This window comes from Pithys albifrons, chromosome 1 (assembly GCF_047495875.1).
Source record: "Pithys albifrons albifrons isolate INPA30051 chromosome 1, PitAlb_v1, whole genome shotgun sequence".
NCBI lineage: Eukaryota > Metazoa > Chordata > Aves > Passeriformes > Thamnophilidae > Pithys > Pithys albifrons.
The window spans coordinates 120,076,507-120,092,546 of NC_092458.1; the positions used below are offsets into that span (position 1 = coordinate 120,076,507).

Consider the following 16,040-nt stretch of genomic DNA (forward strand, 5'->3'; position numbering starts at 1 on the left):
CTGGAGAAAAGAAGGCTCAGAGGTGACCTCAGCACTGTCTAGAACTACCTGAAGGGAAGTTCCAGCCAGGTGGGAGTTGGTCTCTTCTCCCAGGCACTCAGCAGTAGGACAAGGGGGCACGGGCTCAAGCTCTGCCAGGGCAAATTTAAGTTGGAGATCAGAAAAAAATTCTTTCCAGAGAGAGTACTCAGGCATTGGAATGGCCTGCCCAGAGAGGTGGAGGATTCACCATCCCTGGAGGTTTTTAAACGCAAATTGGACGTGGCACTGAGTGCCATGATCTGGTAAAGGAACTGGAGTTGGGACCAAGGGTTGGACTTGATGATCTCGGAGGTCTTTTCCAACCCAATTGCTTCTATGATTCTATGAGATAATTGTCCAAATGCACCTTGAACTCAGATAGGCTTGGTACTGCGACCACTTCCTGGGGGAGGCTGTTCCAGTGTTCAGCCAATCTCTGGGTGAAAAACCTTTTCCTGATATCCAGCCTAAACCTTCCCTGCCTCAGTTTCATGCCATTCCCTGAAGCCCTGTCACTTGTGATGAGGGGGATCTCGCTCTGGGGATAGATACATTGGTAGCATCTGCTCATCTGGGAAAAGAACAAGGTAGTGCAATGGTTAATTTATTTTGAAAATTGCTGTGCTAAGATCCACCAGAATGCACAAAATACCTTTGGGGACTGGGAGGCGCAGCCATCCCAAGACATCCTTCTTCTTTGGATTATATCCCTTGAAAACTTTTCATTTTGGCAGTGACCCATAAACACCAAGAAGCAGCAGCTGTGTTCCTCTTCTGCAACAGGATGTTGACCGCTAGGTCACATTTTCTTAGCATAAACCAAGTCCATTAATAACCCAGTAAATCAGCTCAGGAAACCCTCCTCCCAAAGCCCTCAGGCTGGTCCAAGTGCAGTGATGTGACACACTGAGGCAAGGCAGCTTCTCAGCTTAGAGGCGTCCAGGAAAAATTACTGGGCCAAGGACACTTCAGTCACTAAAGAACTAAGAGTCAGAGGCACAAAAGATGCTCCTCTTCAATAATGGCAGAGACACTGCTGTAGCTAATGAACAATTGCAGAGCTGCTGCTACAGAACTCCCTGTCAGTGCCAAGGTGGGAGGAGCCAGGCTCAGCCATGGAGATCTAGAACAAAAATGCTTCTGCAGAAGTGACACAACACTGATAAAGACCTACCATTGTATGACTTCAAACAACTATATTAGAGAAAAAATGATATGTTTTTGTATGGGAGGGGATTCAGCCTTCCAAAACCTGCCTCTTGAGAAACTTAGACAATAAAAAGTTCACATCATGATCTGTAACAAGAAAAGACAATTATAGCTGTGCACTTACATCCCATTTTATCTATAAGAACTCACATTATGTATCCTTTGGAATGGACCAAGACTGTACTGAAGAAAAATATAAAGAAAACAAAAGAGTGCTATTAAAAATAGATACCTTGATCTATGCCACTATTTAGCACATGGGGTTCAGTCACTTGAATTGTATCATCTTCAAGGTAGAAGTATATTTTACAGTGTCTGATTCTATAAAGCTCTTGATTTTTGTCAGGCACTTCTTCTTTGAAATAGGCATCAAAATTCAGCACCTATTAGAAACAATAAATAAATATAAAGCACCAAAATCACCAACACTTCTGCAAAATACATCAAAAAATTTATATAGATTAAAAGCAACTAAATGTTTGCATTTCAGGAGGTAGATTTATTTCTCAGAAGTGTAAGAACAGAAATCCACAGTAAGTCACATAAATTTAAAATTCTTTCCTTGGCATTTTTTATTATCACAACATCTAACCAGAGATGGAACTCTAAAGTAAAGAAATAAATCAAATATAAAACTATCAGCAGGCTGCTTGGAAAATCTCTCCAACAAAGCATTTTGATGACACAATGAGCTCCCTAAATACAAAAGCAAATTTTAGACTGCTATTTTACGAATTACTGAAAAATAAAGTGCATTATGACAGCAATGGCTTTACCATTGAAGTAAGTGGAAAGAGTTCTTTTTAAGCAGATCCTGAAAGCTTTCAAATGAACAGCACTGAAGATGCTCAGAGAGAAATTATATTTTTCAGGAGTCATTTACAGCTGTGCAGTACTGACATTTCAGAACTTACCTGGTTCTGCAAAAAGTGGGGAAATCTCAGAGAGTACAGCAACTGGTCTTCATGGTATTTTGCAACAGCAATGATGCCAAAAAAAACACCTTCACAGGAGAGGTGCTCAGTGGTTTATACAGTGGCCTTTATGCCTGAAAGTCCCAGCTCAGACTTGGCAAACCATTACACAACTTTTGCACTTCTTGGTATAATTTATAGTCTTCAATCACCAAGACCAATTTTAAGGGAGCACACAAGACACATCTGCTTGGTAGTGCATTATCTGCCAGGATGGTTGCTGGGATAAGTATGGCAGGAAGGAATTCATTAAAACAGGTTTCCATCCTGCCCACACCCCAATACATTTGGGTCAAATCAGTGCTAATTTATATTTCATTTTTCAGACTGGTTATATTTAATAAATTCAATTACCTTTATTCTTGGTTCATCAGACAAACTAAAGCATTGAAAAAAGACAACTTAGCAGTTCCCTATGTTTCAACAAACATCTATCAGACCTTTGCTTGGAAATGTTTGAAATCTAGTAAAGTGGCTGCATTCCCTACATGGCAGAACACACTGGTTAATGGTTTGCACTCCTTTAGCACATGCCTTTGGGAATCTCAAAGTGTTTCCATGAATGCTGATGACAGAGATTTTAAAACACCTAATAGAAAAAAACAACCTTCTTTCCTACACCTGGGGAGGGAGGGCTCGTGGCTTGCCCAGGAGCACACAACAACAGCACCCTGTGTCCTACTCAGACTTTTCAACAGGTCACATTCCCTTCTCTCAGGCAGATTAAGTGCAAGATTAGAAAAACTGTTTCCATAAATGATTTCAAAGGCTCAAATCCCCCTGATTTGCAGCTTTCATCAAACAGTATAACAGACACATTTTTGGCATCTACTGTCCTGCACTATGACCCTCCACCATTAAAGAAATAAAACTCAAATTATAATCAAGTGATATAACCATCACCTGTTAAACTGGTGGCATGAGATCACACAAAAGAATGCAGACAACTCAGTTATGGTTTGCTTATTTAGTACAATATGCAAGTTTCTGCACAACCTACAGACTAAATAGTTGAAAATAAATTAAAAAATTCATGCTGTCCACATTTTTAAACTGTGGATTTCCCTGTTTCATGTATCAAACACAAAAAAACTCTTATACAGAACAAAGCCAACACATACTCTATCAACCTTCAACATCTCTTCTGCCTTTCATTTGTCTAAACACTCATGTAGAGTGCCATTTTTGCTGACCAAGGTACCTTTTCTGGCCTTCAGCAACTATTCTGGAATGATGAGGAGCTCTGTAAAATCTCTTCTAGAGATCTGTATAAATACTCCAGGGGACTTAAAATGTACTCTGGTGGAACCATTGCATCCTAGTCTGAACATCCTGAGCTGCTGACAAGCAATGCAACCTTTGGAAACATGGAAACTGCTATACCCTCTTCTCCCTATTCTGCCAGTCCCACTGGAATACAGACATTTGACAAACACACTGTTCAAGAGCCCTCTTTCATTACTAACTGTTCTAAATTTTTTCAATGATTTTTTCCTGAAACACCAGCCAGGCAAAATAGTCCGTGTGCACAGAGCTCCAAGCCCAGTCACATCCTTAATGCACTGGATTCTTTTCTTTCTCTGAGCATTCACCTATGTTCTGGTTTATTCCATTTGAGGAGTTTGTGCAGGTTCTTTTGCAATCCTACTTTTTCCTCTTTATACTCTTATCAACATTCTACTGTATGACTGAAATATATGCAGCAAGCAACTGCAATTTTGCAATTTTCAGAAAAGGTGAGGAGGGGAAGGAACAGAAAAGATGACTAACTTTTCATTTTGAAGCAAAGTTAGTTTTAAAAATACTTGAAATGTATCACTCCCTAACTCATGTCTCATCTGTAGTACATTGGCTGTGTGCAAAGTTCCCACTCTTGCTCCTTAAAAGACTAAATGTTACCTATGAACACCAAAAGTAACAAATATTGAATAAACTCTGTGGCACTTGGTAAAGTTGGCACAAAGGGGTTTTGGCACCTGTGGTAGCCAAATTATAAACATCATTTCAAGCACAGGAGGCCTTCTGTGTGTATTTAATTGTAGAGGAAATGAAATTTACACCTGCTTCCTATTAGGCATATGGAATTGCAAAAACTATTTCTCAGCCTACTTAATAATTAAGTTTTTTGCCTATCCTTCCTCCAGTTACTGTGGCACTGCTGAAAGTTAGAAACCAAAGAAGAATTGTAAGAAAGCAGATTACATTTCAAAATATGAACACCACTATTGGGGTCACCAAATATAGGGGTAAGCCCCTTAGTCCCAAGCAGGGGCGCAGCGTGGATTGACAGTCAGAAGAGCTCAGGCACAGCAGACATCAGAAGGCTTGATCAGAAGGCTTACAACTTAGGGAGTTTATTCAAGATAGATAACAGACATTTCCTCATAGCTCATAGTACTTTCTAGAAGTTCCTATTACATCATCTCACCTCACTCAGTAACATCCACACTTCTTATACCCGCTCACATCCAACATGCCACTACATTATTGGTTAACCAATTCACCTTGCATACACCACAGCCTCTCATGGGCTACAAGCCCACACACACTCCAGGTAGCTCTCTTCTCTTTAAGGTGCACTCCAAACACCTTTCCTTAAGGGATGCAGTCACTGTCACCCCACACACAGCACTCCAACCATTTTCCAGGCAGTCCTCTGCTGAGTTATGAACTGCAGCACCAGAGGACAGAGCTGCTTTTCGGGCTGGGGAATCTAAATTAGTTGGATATTAAGTACAATGCCCTTTAAGAGTTTGCAATTAATACCAACACATGAGCCCTCCAGAGGACAATTCCAAACCTGCAAACTCCTGTCCTGACTGCCCTGTTGGGGCATGGACTGATTAGATGAGGAATGTCAAAAGGTCAGCAAGCTCCTCTCACCAAGACCAGGTCCCTCTGCCTCCTGCCCACCTAACCCCTTTACTCCATAAATCCCTTTCATTCCTTGGATCCAAGGCCTGCTAACTTACACGTGGCTCTGAGAAGCCAATACACACCTCCCTGTTCCAAGAAGGGTGTAGTCAAAGTATGTGCAGGACTGGCTGAAGTCTTAACACCTCAACACACTAGACCAGTCCATATCTGAGCATGTTGCTGAAACCCCTGTGAGCAACACAAGGGATTTCAGAGGCAATGCCAACCAAGGGCATGTGTAGCTCTTCAAGCCTTACATTTTCTTGTTGTAGTTCTGGTCTGCCAAAGATGAATGTGTAATTGTACCGCAATTACCTGCATGGCTTCTCTTTTAAAGCAGAAATTACAAGATCAGCCATCATTCCCAATATTTAAAGGCTGTAATCATTTAGTCATGCAACATTTCTGTGATCTGCTGAATGATTTCTTTTTCTGGATCATTTTCCTTCTCTGATTGCAGGCGTTTTGCTTTTTGAAATAAAACATCACTAAGTAGAATTCAATGAAAATTTAAACATGGAAAGTAACAACAGTGTGCTACAGAATTCCTGTCACCACAGATTACAGTTATTTGGTAACTCCCTAACTTTAAAGGTGTCACTACATTCTTGAAAAATAAAATAAAAAAACACTTACTTAAAACCCTTGGGTCTATAAAGGACATAATTTATTACACATGAACAGATCACACAAAAGTTAAGAAGACTTTGACCATGCAATTACGATGGCATAAGTGAATCCCAAGCATATGGCATTCCACTGAATTTAATGGTTCCCAAGTGCCCATGCACCTTTTCTCCTGGACTGGAGCCTGCCTTACACTCATTCTTACCAGGTTCAGGTTGCCAAATAATTCCTGTACTGTCACCATTCTCACTAAAAACAAATATGTTAACCACTCCCTTATTTTTGTCACATCCTGTAGAAGATATACCCCAATACAGAAATATTTTTATATGTTGCTGGATATATATTTCTATGAATCCCCCAATATGTAAAAATAATGAAAAATATTTGTTACCCCTCTTTTTTCTATCTAGGAGCACTTCTTTCATGCCCAAATCAATCTTCTGAAATATCTGACTAACTGAATTTCATCTTTATGCTCTGTCACACTGTAGCTATTTATAAAGAAACTTAAGATATAGATTTCTACATACCTGCTTGTCAAATGCTATCCAAGCTGGAGGATTACTCCCCATCCCTTCAGGAAACTCACTGTATTTAGGTTTTGGCCTCTGATCAAGTAATGGTTGACCTCCTATTCCAGGTTTTTCTTCAAACAGCATGGGAACCTTATTGCAGAAACCCCAGCGCTGTGACTTGTGGAAATTTTCTCCCCCTATCTGTGAAAATTTTGGAAGAAAAAGAGAAAACGTTGTCTGTGTGTTTGTTTTTAAATCCATAGTAGTTACCTAGATAGGCAAGGAGAATTAATCACATTAAAGTTTCTCTATAATTACTTTTAATAGTCTCAAAACTTCTAACAACTGGAATGCTGCAAGGGAAGTGACACTTTTCAGTGGTCCATCTGCCAGTCTTATAGACAAAAATGGAGTAATATTCCAGCAATTTACCCAGGCTGAGAGACTGGATGATACCAACTGTTTCCCACAGGCACTCCTTCCCTGCAACAGGGATTGAGGTACGTGGTAGAAACAAGCAAGTCAACCCCAAGAACTGTTGTTAAAGGTGGAGAAAAACCTTTTCTATAGCTCTCCAGAGGGCAAATGGAAACAGTTCAGCAGCACTCTGAGAACAGCCTGCTCTTGTTACTCATGTCAAGGATCTTATTTACACTTGTGTCCCCCAGTGCAAAATAAATTCCTCTGTATTAGTGAATACATTTGAATTTTGGGAGGTTGGACCTGAATCAAATGACAGAATATTCATTCCATCTGGGCTTATTTCAAAACAAGGTCTCTGTAGTGTTTTCTCTACATTATTACTAATTTTTCAGGCAATTAAGGATGGAGTGCTTAAAAACATAGGAATAACCAACTGCAAAGAAACCCATTTTGCCTATTTGAATTTCTTGGCTAGGGCTGGAGCCAGTCTTCAAAGGGCACAGAAAAGCCCCCATTCCTCACAGGAATGACCTCCTGCCTGTGGGAATGCCCTTCCTCACCAGCTGCCTGCTTTGCTGGCCAGTTCCCCCCAAGGGAGGCAGCTGTGCTGTGCTTGGGCAGCAATGCCCCAGCAACCCACACATCAGGCTCCTGCAAGAGGACAGGGAATGAGAAAGATCCACCTCCTTCCATATGCAGCAATCCTGGCTTGTTAGCTCCTCTCACTCTGCTATTCTTCCCTGCCTTGCCTTCTCAAATCCTCAAAATACTTTATCTGGGAAGGCAGAGAGGGGACATTGGGTAACTGCATCCTGACACACTCAGTAAGGGTTACAAAACACCACCAGAGCTGTGCCCTCCCTCAGCCTGGGACTGGGAGAACATGGGGGAAGATGAGGCTAAAGGGGGAAGAACTGATGTCATGGATTAGCACAGTAAAGGCCATGGGTAGAGGAAAAGGCTGGACAGCAAAAGTGTTCACAGCAGCACCAGAGCAGGTATGTCAGTGAAGTAGCAGAGGGACAAAACTGCCTCCCCACCCCATTTGGCATCACTGATTATCACATACATGTATGTAAACCACTACTCCCCAGAGAGGTGCAGACAGATCTAAGTTACTATCACAAATCAAAAAACTGTACAAATAATCTTTTTTCATTGTGGAAACACTCAGTTGCTCCCAGATAACATAACACATGCTCAGCACAGCAGTTCTGGGAACAAGTGCAAGCGGTGAAGCAACAAAAGCTGCAAGTACCTGAGTAGTTATTTCATTCTGCCAACAAGAAAGAGAGTCAGGAATCTGGGAGGAAGCAAAGCAGCCTCATGGCACAAAACATTGAGTGCTGGTCTACACAAACTACTGCACACTGGAGGTCACAATGTGAACTGTTCCCCTGCCTCAAGGTGCTCCAAGTCCAATGAAACAGGATGGAGAGATGCTGACATAAATAGCTCAGTCACTGCTTTAGCTCACCCTTTACTTAAAATACTTCTGCAAGGACAGTGGTATGAAAAAGAATACTTGCTATTTTTATAAATTAGTATTTTTAATACCATAATAATCAATGCCCATACCTTGCTTAGGTTAAAAAAAGCTGAGCTAGACTTTGAAATAGTCACTGCAAAATGAGATGGGGTTCACATTCTGAGGACAGAAACAATCAGTGGTATGGAATCACATCCCAAAAAAGATATTTAAAAGGCATGCAAAGTTTTGAGCAAAGGTCAATAAAAGGGCACATGACAAGTATCACAGTTTAAAGAATAATACAAAGGAAAAAAACAAGTACTCCTGAACCATGTAACTCAAGATCAAGGGTTACTGAATAAACGAGAAAATCAATAAAGGAAATGCCTGTGTACTGACTAGCAGCCCATGAGTCCCCCTATCACAGAGCATCACTCAAGCCAGGAATTTAATCAGACTTAAAAAAGAATTGCACATTTGCAGGAATAATGCCCAAAATCAAATATTTCATATTGGCACAGTTTTTTGAGCTCTGATATAAAATGTCATGTTTCAGTGTGCAGTGTCAGCACTGACATTTAGGCATCAGGAGCAGATCTTCATGTGGTCATCCCACCTCTCCCTCAAGAAGCGAGCACAGAGGCTCTCCTGGTGCCTGACTCTGGAACATACAGGCTTTGTAACACACCTGCACTTGGGATGGTTTCCTCCCTCTCCTTTGGGTGCTACTGAGCTGCTCTTTCTTCTTTTACTTCTTTTTTTAACTTTTTTATTCCTCAGTAAGCTGATAAAGAGTTGTGAAAAAGTCAGAAAGGAAGGGAGCTTCCTGCATTCATCAGTTCAAATATAGAAGAACTACAGTCAAGCTGAGCTTTAAAAGGGAAATTTCTAGGCCAGAACATCTGATTTATACTGAAGGTGCTGTAGAACAGATTCACTTTCTGGCACAGCAAGTATTTAATTATTTTCCCCCTATTACCAAAGTGTGAGTTAGGGAGAAAGGCACAGTTAGCAAAGCACAGTGAGGGTGAGTTTTCCTGGGCAAAGGAAAGCTTTTCATGTCCTCAGAGCTTCTTCTGGAAGCATTTGCTGCTCACATGTCTCTGGGTTTTAGCAAGCTACAGTATGGTAAGGTGTTCATCAAGGTAATCCAGGTTTGGCCCTGCTGGCAATTTCCAGAATTTAGGGCTAAAATCACAACATTCTTCACAATTTTATATGAAAAAAACCATGGCCAAACAGCTTCAGTTCTCTTAAGGATCTTTTGTGGTATTCTTGTAGCTTTTTAGGGTTTAACAAAAAGATTATGTTAGATTCCTAATCAAAGAATTAGTTACAATCCCCTTCTCCAGAAAAGCACCCAAATCCATCGGCAAAACAGTCTCATCTAAAAGTCTGTACAGTTGTTTCTTTAAAAAGAACCAAAACAACAACAAAAATAGAAAGTTTAAGAAAAAGAGTAATTATCATTGAAGATCACAAAAGAGAAAAAATGCATTTGGGAAACTTCAGCTAATGAACTCAGACCACATCCAGCCTAAAATAGTGACAGAAGATCATGTTACCTCCACAGTAATACTAAATGACTTCTAAAAGAAATCTTTTAGAGAGCAGAGAAAGAGCTTGACTGTGCTGTGCTAATGCAACTAAACAGAGCAGGCTGTAGATCTGCTGAATAAAGCTGGACATTTCCTGTGCAGTGAGCCTGAAAAATACTGAGGATACCTTCAATAGTGACTAATGCAAAGGTCAGGGTTCTCTGACTGCAACTATTGGCTTTGCAAACTCAGGCACTGCAGCCCTTGGGGAACACTCCCTCGTGCTCGCTCCATCTTGCTCTGTAACAGTCACAGCAAACTCATCAGGGAGCTGCACCTTTCAGCTGAACCACACACATTGGAAATGTCCCAGAACAGAGGCTGGAGTGATGGGAGAGCCCTCAGTGGAACACCCTGTCCCAGCAGACACATGGTTTCAACCCAGTCCCACAAGGAGTTACAGCAGAAGTCACTGGGAGCATTCCAGCTCTCTATCCCATATCCATTTTTAATTCCCACCTTGAGAACAGCAACTGCACTGTGGATGTCATGCTCAAATCCTGTATCAGGATGAACTGTGGCATTTCTGAACTATTCTAGGCTGCTGATACAGTCTCCTGGTGGCTTCAACTAAGTAATGGAAATAAATGTACACTGTGCCAGTCAAATTCAGATTCTCAACTCTTCTATCACCCCTGTCTTGTTGCAGAGGCCTCAGGATGTTCAGGGGATAAGTGGCACTTCCAAAGGAGGAACACCTTAAGACCCAGCAACTCTGATGCCCCTGGAACACACCACACAACAAGGTGCAGCAACACTGACAGCCTGGATCAGCATATGGATTTGTGGAGCAGGTCCAGAAGAAAGCCACAAAAATCAGAGGGATGGAACACCTCCTCTCCTATAAGGACAGGCTGAGAGAGTTGGGATTGTTCAGCCTGGAGAAAAGAAGGCTGCAGGGAGACCTTATTTTGGGCTTTCAATACCTAAAGGGGGATTCTAAGAAAGATGGGGACAGACTTTTTAGCAGGGCCTGTTGCAACAGGACAAGGGGTTATAGTTTTAAAACTAAAAGAGGGATTATTCAGGGTGGTGAAACACTGGAACATGTTGCCCAGAAAGGTGGTGGATGACCCATTCCTGGAAACATTCAAGGTTATATTGGATAAGACTCTGAGCAACCTGATCTAGTTGGAGATGTCCCTGCTCATGGCAGGGGGTTGGACTGGATGACCTTTAAATGTCCCTTCAAACCCAAAGCATTCCATGATTCTATTGGCTTGCTCTTAATGCCTGAGCTGGTACAGCCTGAAATAAGAAAATAGATGGTTAAAGTAAAAGGTCCAAAATAAAACCCTGCGGGGCAGCTACATAAAGATTTGGGCCTGGGGGTTGTTAACATACAGAGATCTAGAGGAGAGGGACTAAGAGGCAGAAGGCAAAGGAAGGGGCTCAGGAAAGACAGCCAGGGAAAGAAGGGACAACAGGCAGGATTACTTATTAACAGGAGGGCAAATGTTCTGTCAGTAAAAAATTATGTTGCATTTTGGTGACAGTGATTACAGAGCAGCAGAAAATACCTAAGCTTGGAAACACAGAGAGAGCAACAGTAGCACAGTTGAGGGCAATTCCAAGCTCCTGCAATAAACAAGGAAAAAGTCAAATTTCTGCTGTGTCACTGAAGTTTGCAACAGAAACTGGTATTTTCAAGGATATATTTTCCCCCTGAGATCTATAAACTTATTCTCCAGTTCTCAAGGAAATGACATGCAGAATTTTTGCACAGAATTCTCTTTCTGAGAGAGGGACTTCAAACTTCAGGCAAGAAAATACACTGGTCAGCCAAGACTTGGCAAATCTGGCCCATGGGAGTATGTGTTCTCTTCACTGGCTGCTGACATAAGGTAAGGACATCAATCTGGAATCAGGGGGAGCAGCTGCCTTTGAGAATGGGAGGCAGACCAGAAACACTAACAAAGCTGGTACTTGGGTTGCAACCAGTGTCATTCTGAATATGGTCCAGACTCCACAGGCATAAACTTTTTCTTGCAGTAACAGAAAAAACTTATTGTATGTTGCATTTCCACCAAATGCAGAATTAAAGATCTGTGGTTTTGTATCCTGACAAACAGGCAACAAGCATAGAACTTGTATGGACAAAGCTGAAAATGTCATTATTGCAAGATTTCAATACCAGTTGGGCTCTGCAGGCAGAAGCCACAGTACCAAGGTCTCCCCATGGCTTTTAAACATTGGCTTCAGAAACAGGTACAGAACAAAAGAACAGAGGAATTCCCTTTTCAAGGGTATGTAACAGGTAGGAATTTCCAAATGGGCAGCCCACACATTACTGCCTGCTTGTGAAAACAAAGAAATGAATTAATAGGGTGGTAAATGTTGTGTAAGTACCACACCCTGCCACTGCCAGGACAACAAGGGCATTTCTCTAAGGCTGCCAGGACAGAGGAGCACCAGCCTTGCCCAGGGGCAGCAGCACTCCCAGCACTGACTCTGCCCTCCCCAGGCTCAGCAAAGGGAAAAGGAACAGGAGTTTGAAAAGAGCTGAAGGGTGTTTATTCGATGGATGGACTTATGTGTACACAAAATACTGTAATTTGGATTTTAATATTCCTTTTTTCTCTCTTTGTAGACATTAAATATTTTATGTTCCTGACACCTTCTGCTGTCATTCTTCTCCAGCCCATCGAACCAAACATCAAACATGGCACTGCTTTTGCCACATCTGTCCCTTTCATTCCTGCTCTTTGTTTAGCACAAAGGAAACATTACTCTATGTTCCCATAGGAACCACTCCATCAGTTTTAGAAGCACCTCTCACCTTCCTGAGTTTTCTCCCAGTTTCACCAGCTGTGATGCCCAAGCACCAAGGTTTTTCCCCAGCTACACAGGACTGCAGTTGCAGCATTGCCCTCTGGGATGTTGCTGAATTGGGCACCCCATTACAGGGAGGGGAAAATAGGCAAAACCAGGCAGAAGATGAAAAACCAGGCAGCCTTTCATGGTGTGCCAGCACCACGGGCAGCTGAGAGCTGCCTGGCCTCACTGCCCTCAGTCCTGGCTGGAGAAGTGTCTCTGCTCTTGGCTGGAGAAGTAAGCATTGCTGGTAAAGTGAGCTAGAAGTAATAATGATCATAATGAAGGGCAATACAAAGGGCACAGGCTCTCAGATTCAGAGAACTAAGTGCTGTGACAAGATTGCTCACTGCCCATTTGCCACTGCAGTCCTGATGCCCTTGGAGTCAGGCTCCATGTCCCTCTGAGCTTACAGCTCTGATTATTCAGAGGTAGCCCAGCCTCCTTACCAAACACATCCAAGGCAGGCAAAACATGCGTGTACTGCTCTTGCACTGCCTCTTATGCACCTATAGATGTGGCATTAGGGGCAGAGACATGAGGATTGTGCACATAGCTTGAACAGTGATGAGTGGAATTAATACCATAATTACAAAACAAGGGCTGACAGGAATAGCAGTGCCCTGTCCTCTGTGAATCCTTCTGCAGGGAATGCTCTGCCACTGTTTTTTCTGTCCAGAGAGAGGCATTGATGGTGATGCTCAAAGTCCTAACAGGTGAAAACAATTTCTTCCTTGTCAATTTATCTACAGCAGTGACACTTTTTTCCCTTTATATGCTGCTCTCAACTTCCCATTCATGGAGCTATATGAAAATAAAATTAAATCTAATAGCCAACAACTAAGTGGAGATCAGAAATGCTTTTCAATAAAGGTGAGTTACAACTATTAACTTCACTACCTTAAGGACTGACAAAAAGAGAAGTCTGGAGTGCTAACAAGGGTAAAACCATGGTTTTACAATGCTGTCTTGTGGCAATTGTGACAGTTTTCACACCTTTAGTTCTCACAAAATACTCACTGTATGTACTTCAGCATGGGGCATTCAACGCTCTCTGTAACTCTTCCCAAGCATGTGAAGTTAAATTAAATACATTAAGTTAAATTGAAATTTGGAAACCAACAAAGTCACAGATAGCACTGAGCTGAGCTTCTCTGCTTCCACCCAGCAGGTACCAATGGCACACAGTTATTTTAATGTTGCTGATACACCCACTCAGCAGCCACCTCAAGTGTTATACACATAACCAACTCTTAACAATACAAATTTCAATCCAGCAAGAGACAATAAGTATTCACAGCCAGACCTCTTTTTTTTTTCCTTGTAAAATAGCATCCAGCCTGCTGTTTCCAGGGAAGGAGTTTCCTGAAAGATCCTCACTGCTTCTACACTGGGCTGGGAGTCCACAGATTTCTGTGCAATTTCATGCCTCATATAGAAGGGGTCTTGATGCTTGTGGTGTCACTGGCATCAAAACACGTGTCTTGACAAAACATTTGCAAACTGTCCCTGAACTGCAGTATCACCTTTGGTATACTCCCTCATAGGGTGGTCAGACTCAGGTGCTGGCAAAGCACCCCCGCAGTCAGGATACAGAAATGAGGGCTCTATCATAGAATCATAGAATGGTTTGGGTTGGAAGAGACATTAAAGATGTCCCAGTTCCAACTGCCCTGCCACGGGTAGAGACACATTCCACGAGAAGAGATTGCTGACAGCCACATCCAGTCTGGCCTTGAACACTTCCAGGGATGGGGTATCCACAACTTTTCTGGGCAGCTTTGGCCATTACAAGTTCATAGTGTGAAAATAACAGATTCCCTTACAGATATTCTAGGATTATTAAAAAAAAAATCTACAGTTTCATTTGTCTCCTGAAAGCACCAGTTAAAGTGCTGTGCACAATCCTCCCTTACCCCCTGTACTACTTCATTGTGCAGATTATGTTGAACAAAGTTCTAACTATCCTTCATGAACCAGATTGAAGTAGTGAGGGCAGCCTTCTCTTTTGTTTGCCATGATAAAAATACCATCTTGTCTATTCAGCCTGCCATTGGTATTAACAGTATTGGCAACTCTGAAACATCATGTTCACATCCACAGCATTTCCCTGCTCTGCAAAACCTTTGGTTTATGCAGGGGGTACATGTCTGCCCCTGTTCTGCTCTGTTAGAGATGCAACAAGAGCTCAGACTGCCCCACAGCAGCTGCCACATCACGGAATGATGGAATTTGTTGGAAAAGACCTCTGAGATCATAAAGCCCAACCTTTGACCAACCATCACCTTGTCAACCAGACCATGGCACTTCAGAGGCACTTCCTTAAACACTCCAGGGACAGAGACTCCACCACTTCCCTGGGCAGCCTGTTCTAATGTTTAATCACCCTTTCTGTGAAGAAATTCTTCCTAATGTCCAAGCTAAACCTTCCCCGGCCCAGCTTAAGACTATGGCCTCGTCATGTTACCGGTTGCCTGAGAGAAGAGGCTGAACCCAGCTGGCTACAACCTCTTCCAGGGAGTTGTAGAGAGCAATAAGGTCTCCACTGAGCCTCCTCTCCTCCAGGAGAAACACCCCCAGCTCTCTCAGCTGCTCTTCATAGGACAGAGCATTTTGTTTGCTATGATAAACTCCCCATCTTATCTACTCAGCCTGCCACTGGCACTCACAGTATTGACACCTCTGAAACCCCACCTGAGCACCCCCGGCATGACCACACTGTGCAAAGGCTGTTTTCTGTATGTAGGGGGCATCTGTCTCTCTGTTTTACTCTGTTGGAAATGCACCAAGCGCTCAAACAGCCCCTCGGCAGCTGCCGGGTCACAGTGACAGAATCACAGAACCCATTAGGCTGGAAACACCTCTGAGATCGAGCCCAACCCATCACTGATCACCACCAAGTCACCCAGACCACGGGGCTTTCCTTTAACACCTGCAGGGACAGCGACTCCACCACGTCCCTGGGCAGCCCCTTCCAACGCCCAACAACCCTTTCCGTGAGGGATATTCTCCCAGCTGTCCAGCTTAACCTTGCCCTGGCACTGTTGGGACCGAGACCTCCCCGCGTCGCGGCACCCGCACGGAGCGCGGGGATGCCCAGCAGTCCCAGCGGCCCCGCCGGCCGGGACGGGAGAGGGGAAAGGGGATCGCCGGGGCCGGGCGGGCGGAGGGGAAGGTTCGTCCCTGCGCTGTCACTCACGTTGCGGCGGAGGGACAGGCCGGGCAGCAGCGGCAACGCCATCGCCACCCGCTCCCGCTGCGCGCCGCGTTGCCAGGATACGGCCCGTGACGTCACGGCTGGGATGACGTCACGGGGCGGGGAAAGGGGCGCGGGGACTGCGGGGCATGATCCAGATGCGCTCTCCGGGATACAGCCCGCAGGGACGGATGCCCTGCCCGGGGCTGGGTTGGCGACCCTTGGGGGCGAAGTAGAACGAAATTCATTCTACAGTATATATATTTTCAATTA

At 43.3% G+C, this 16,040-nt stretch overlaps 1 protein-coding gene across 2 annotated transcripts in view; it reads right to left on the reverse strand.

Annotated features, from left to right (window-relative positions):
• The window catches only part of EFHC2 (EF-hand domain containing 2), a 60,724-nt gene extending 44,891 nt beyond the window's left edge, over positions 1 to 15,833 (reverse strand). For both annotated transcript variants that reach the window (XM_071573561.1, XM_071573549.1), the window contains exons 1-3: positions 15,771 to 15,833; positions 6,281 to 6,466; positions 1,463 to 1,613 (exon numbers count right to left, since the gene is read on the reverse strand). In XM_071573561.1, coding sequence (XP_071429662.1) covers positions 1,463 to 1,613; positions 6,281 to 6,466; positions 15,771 to 15,812 — 379 coding nt within the window. In that variant the 5' untranslated portion in view covers positions 15,813 to 15,833. The remainder of the gene's footprint in view (positions 1 to 1,462; positions 1,614 to 6,280; positions 6,467 to 15,770) is intronic.
• Positions 15,834 to 16,040: the final 207 nt, after the last annotated feature.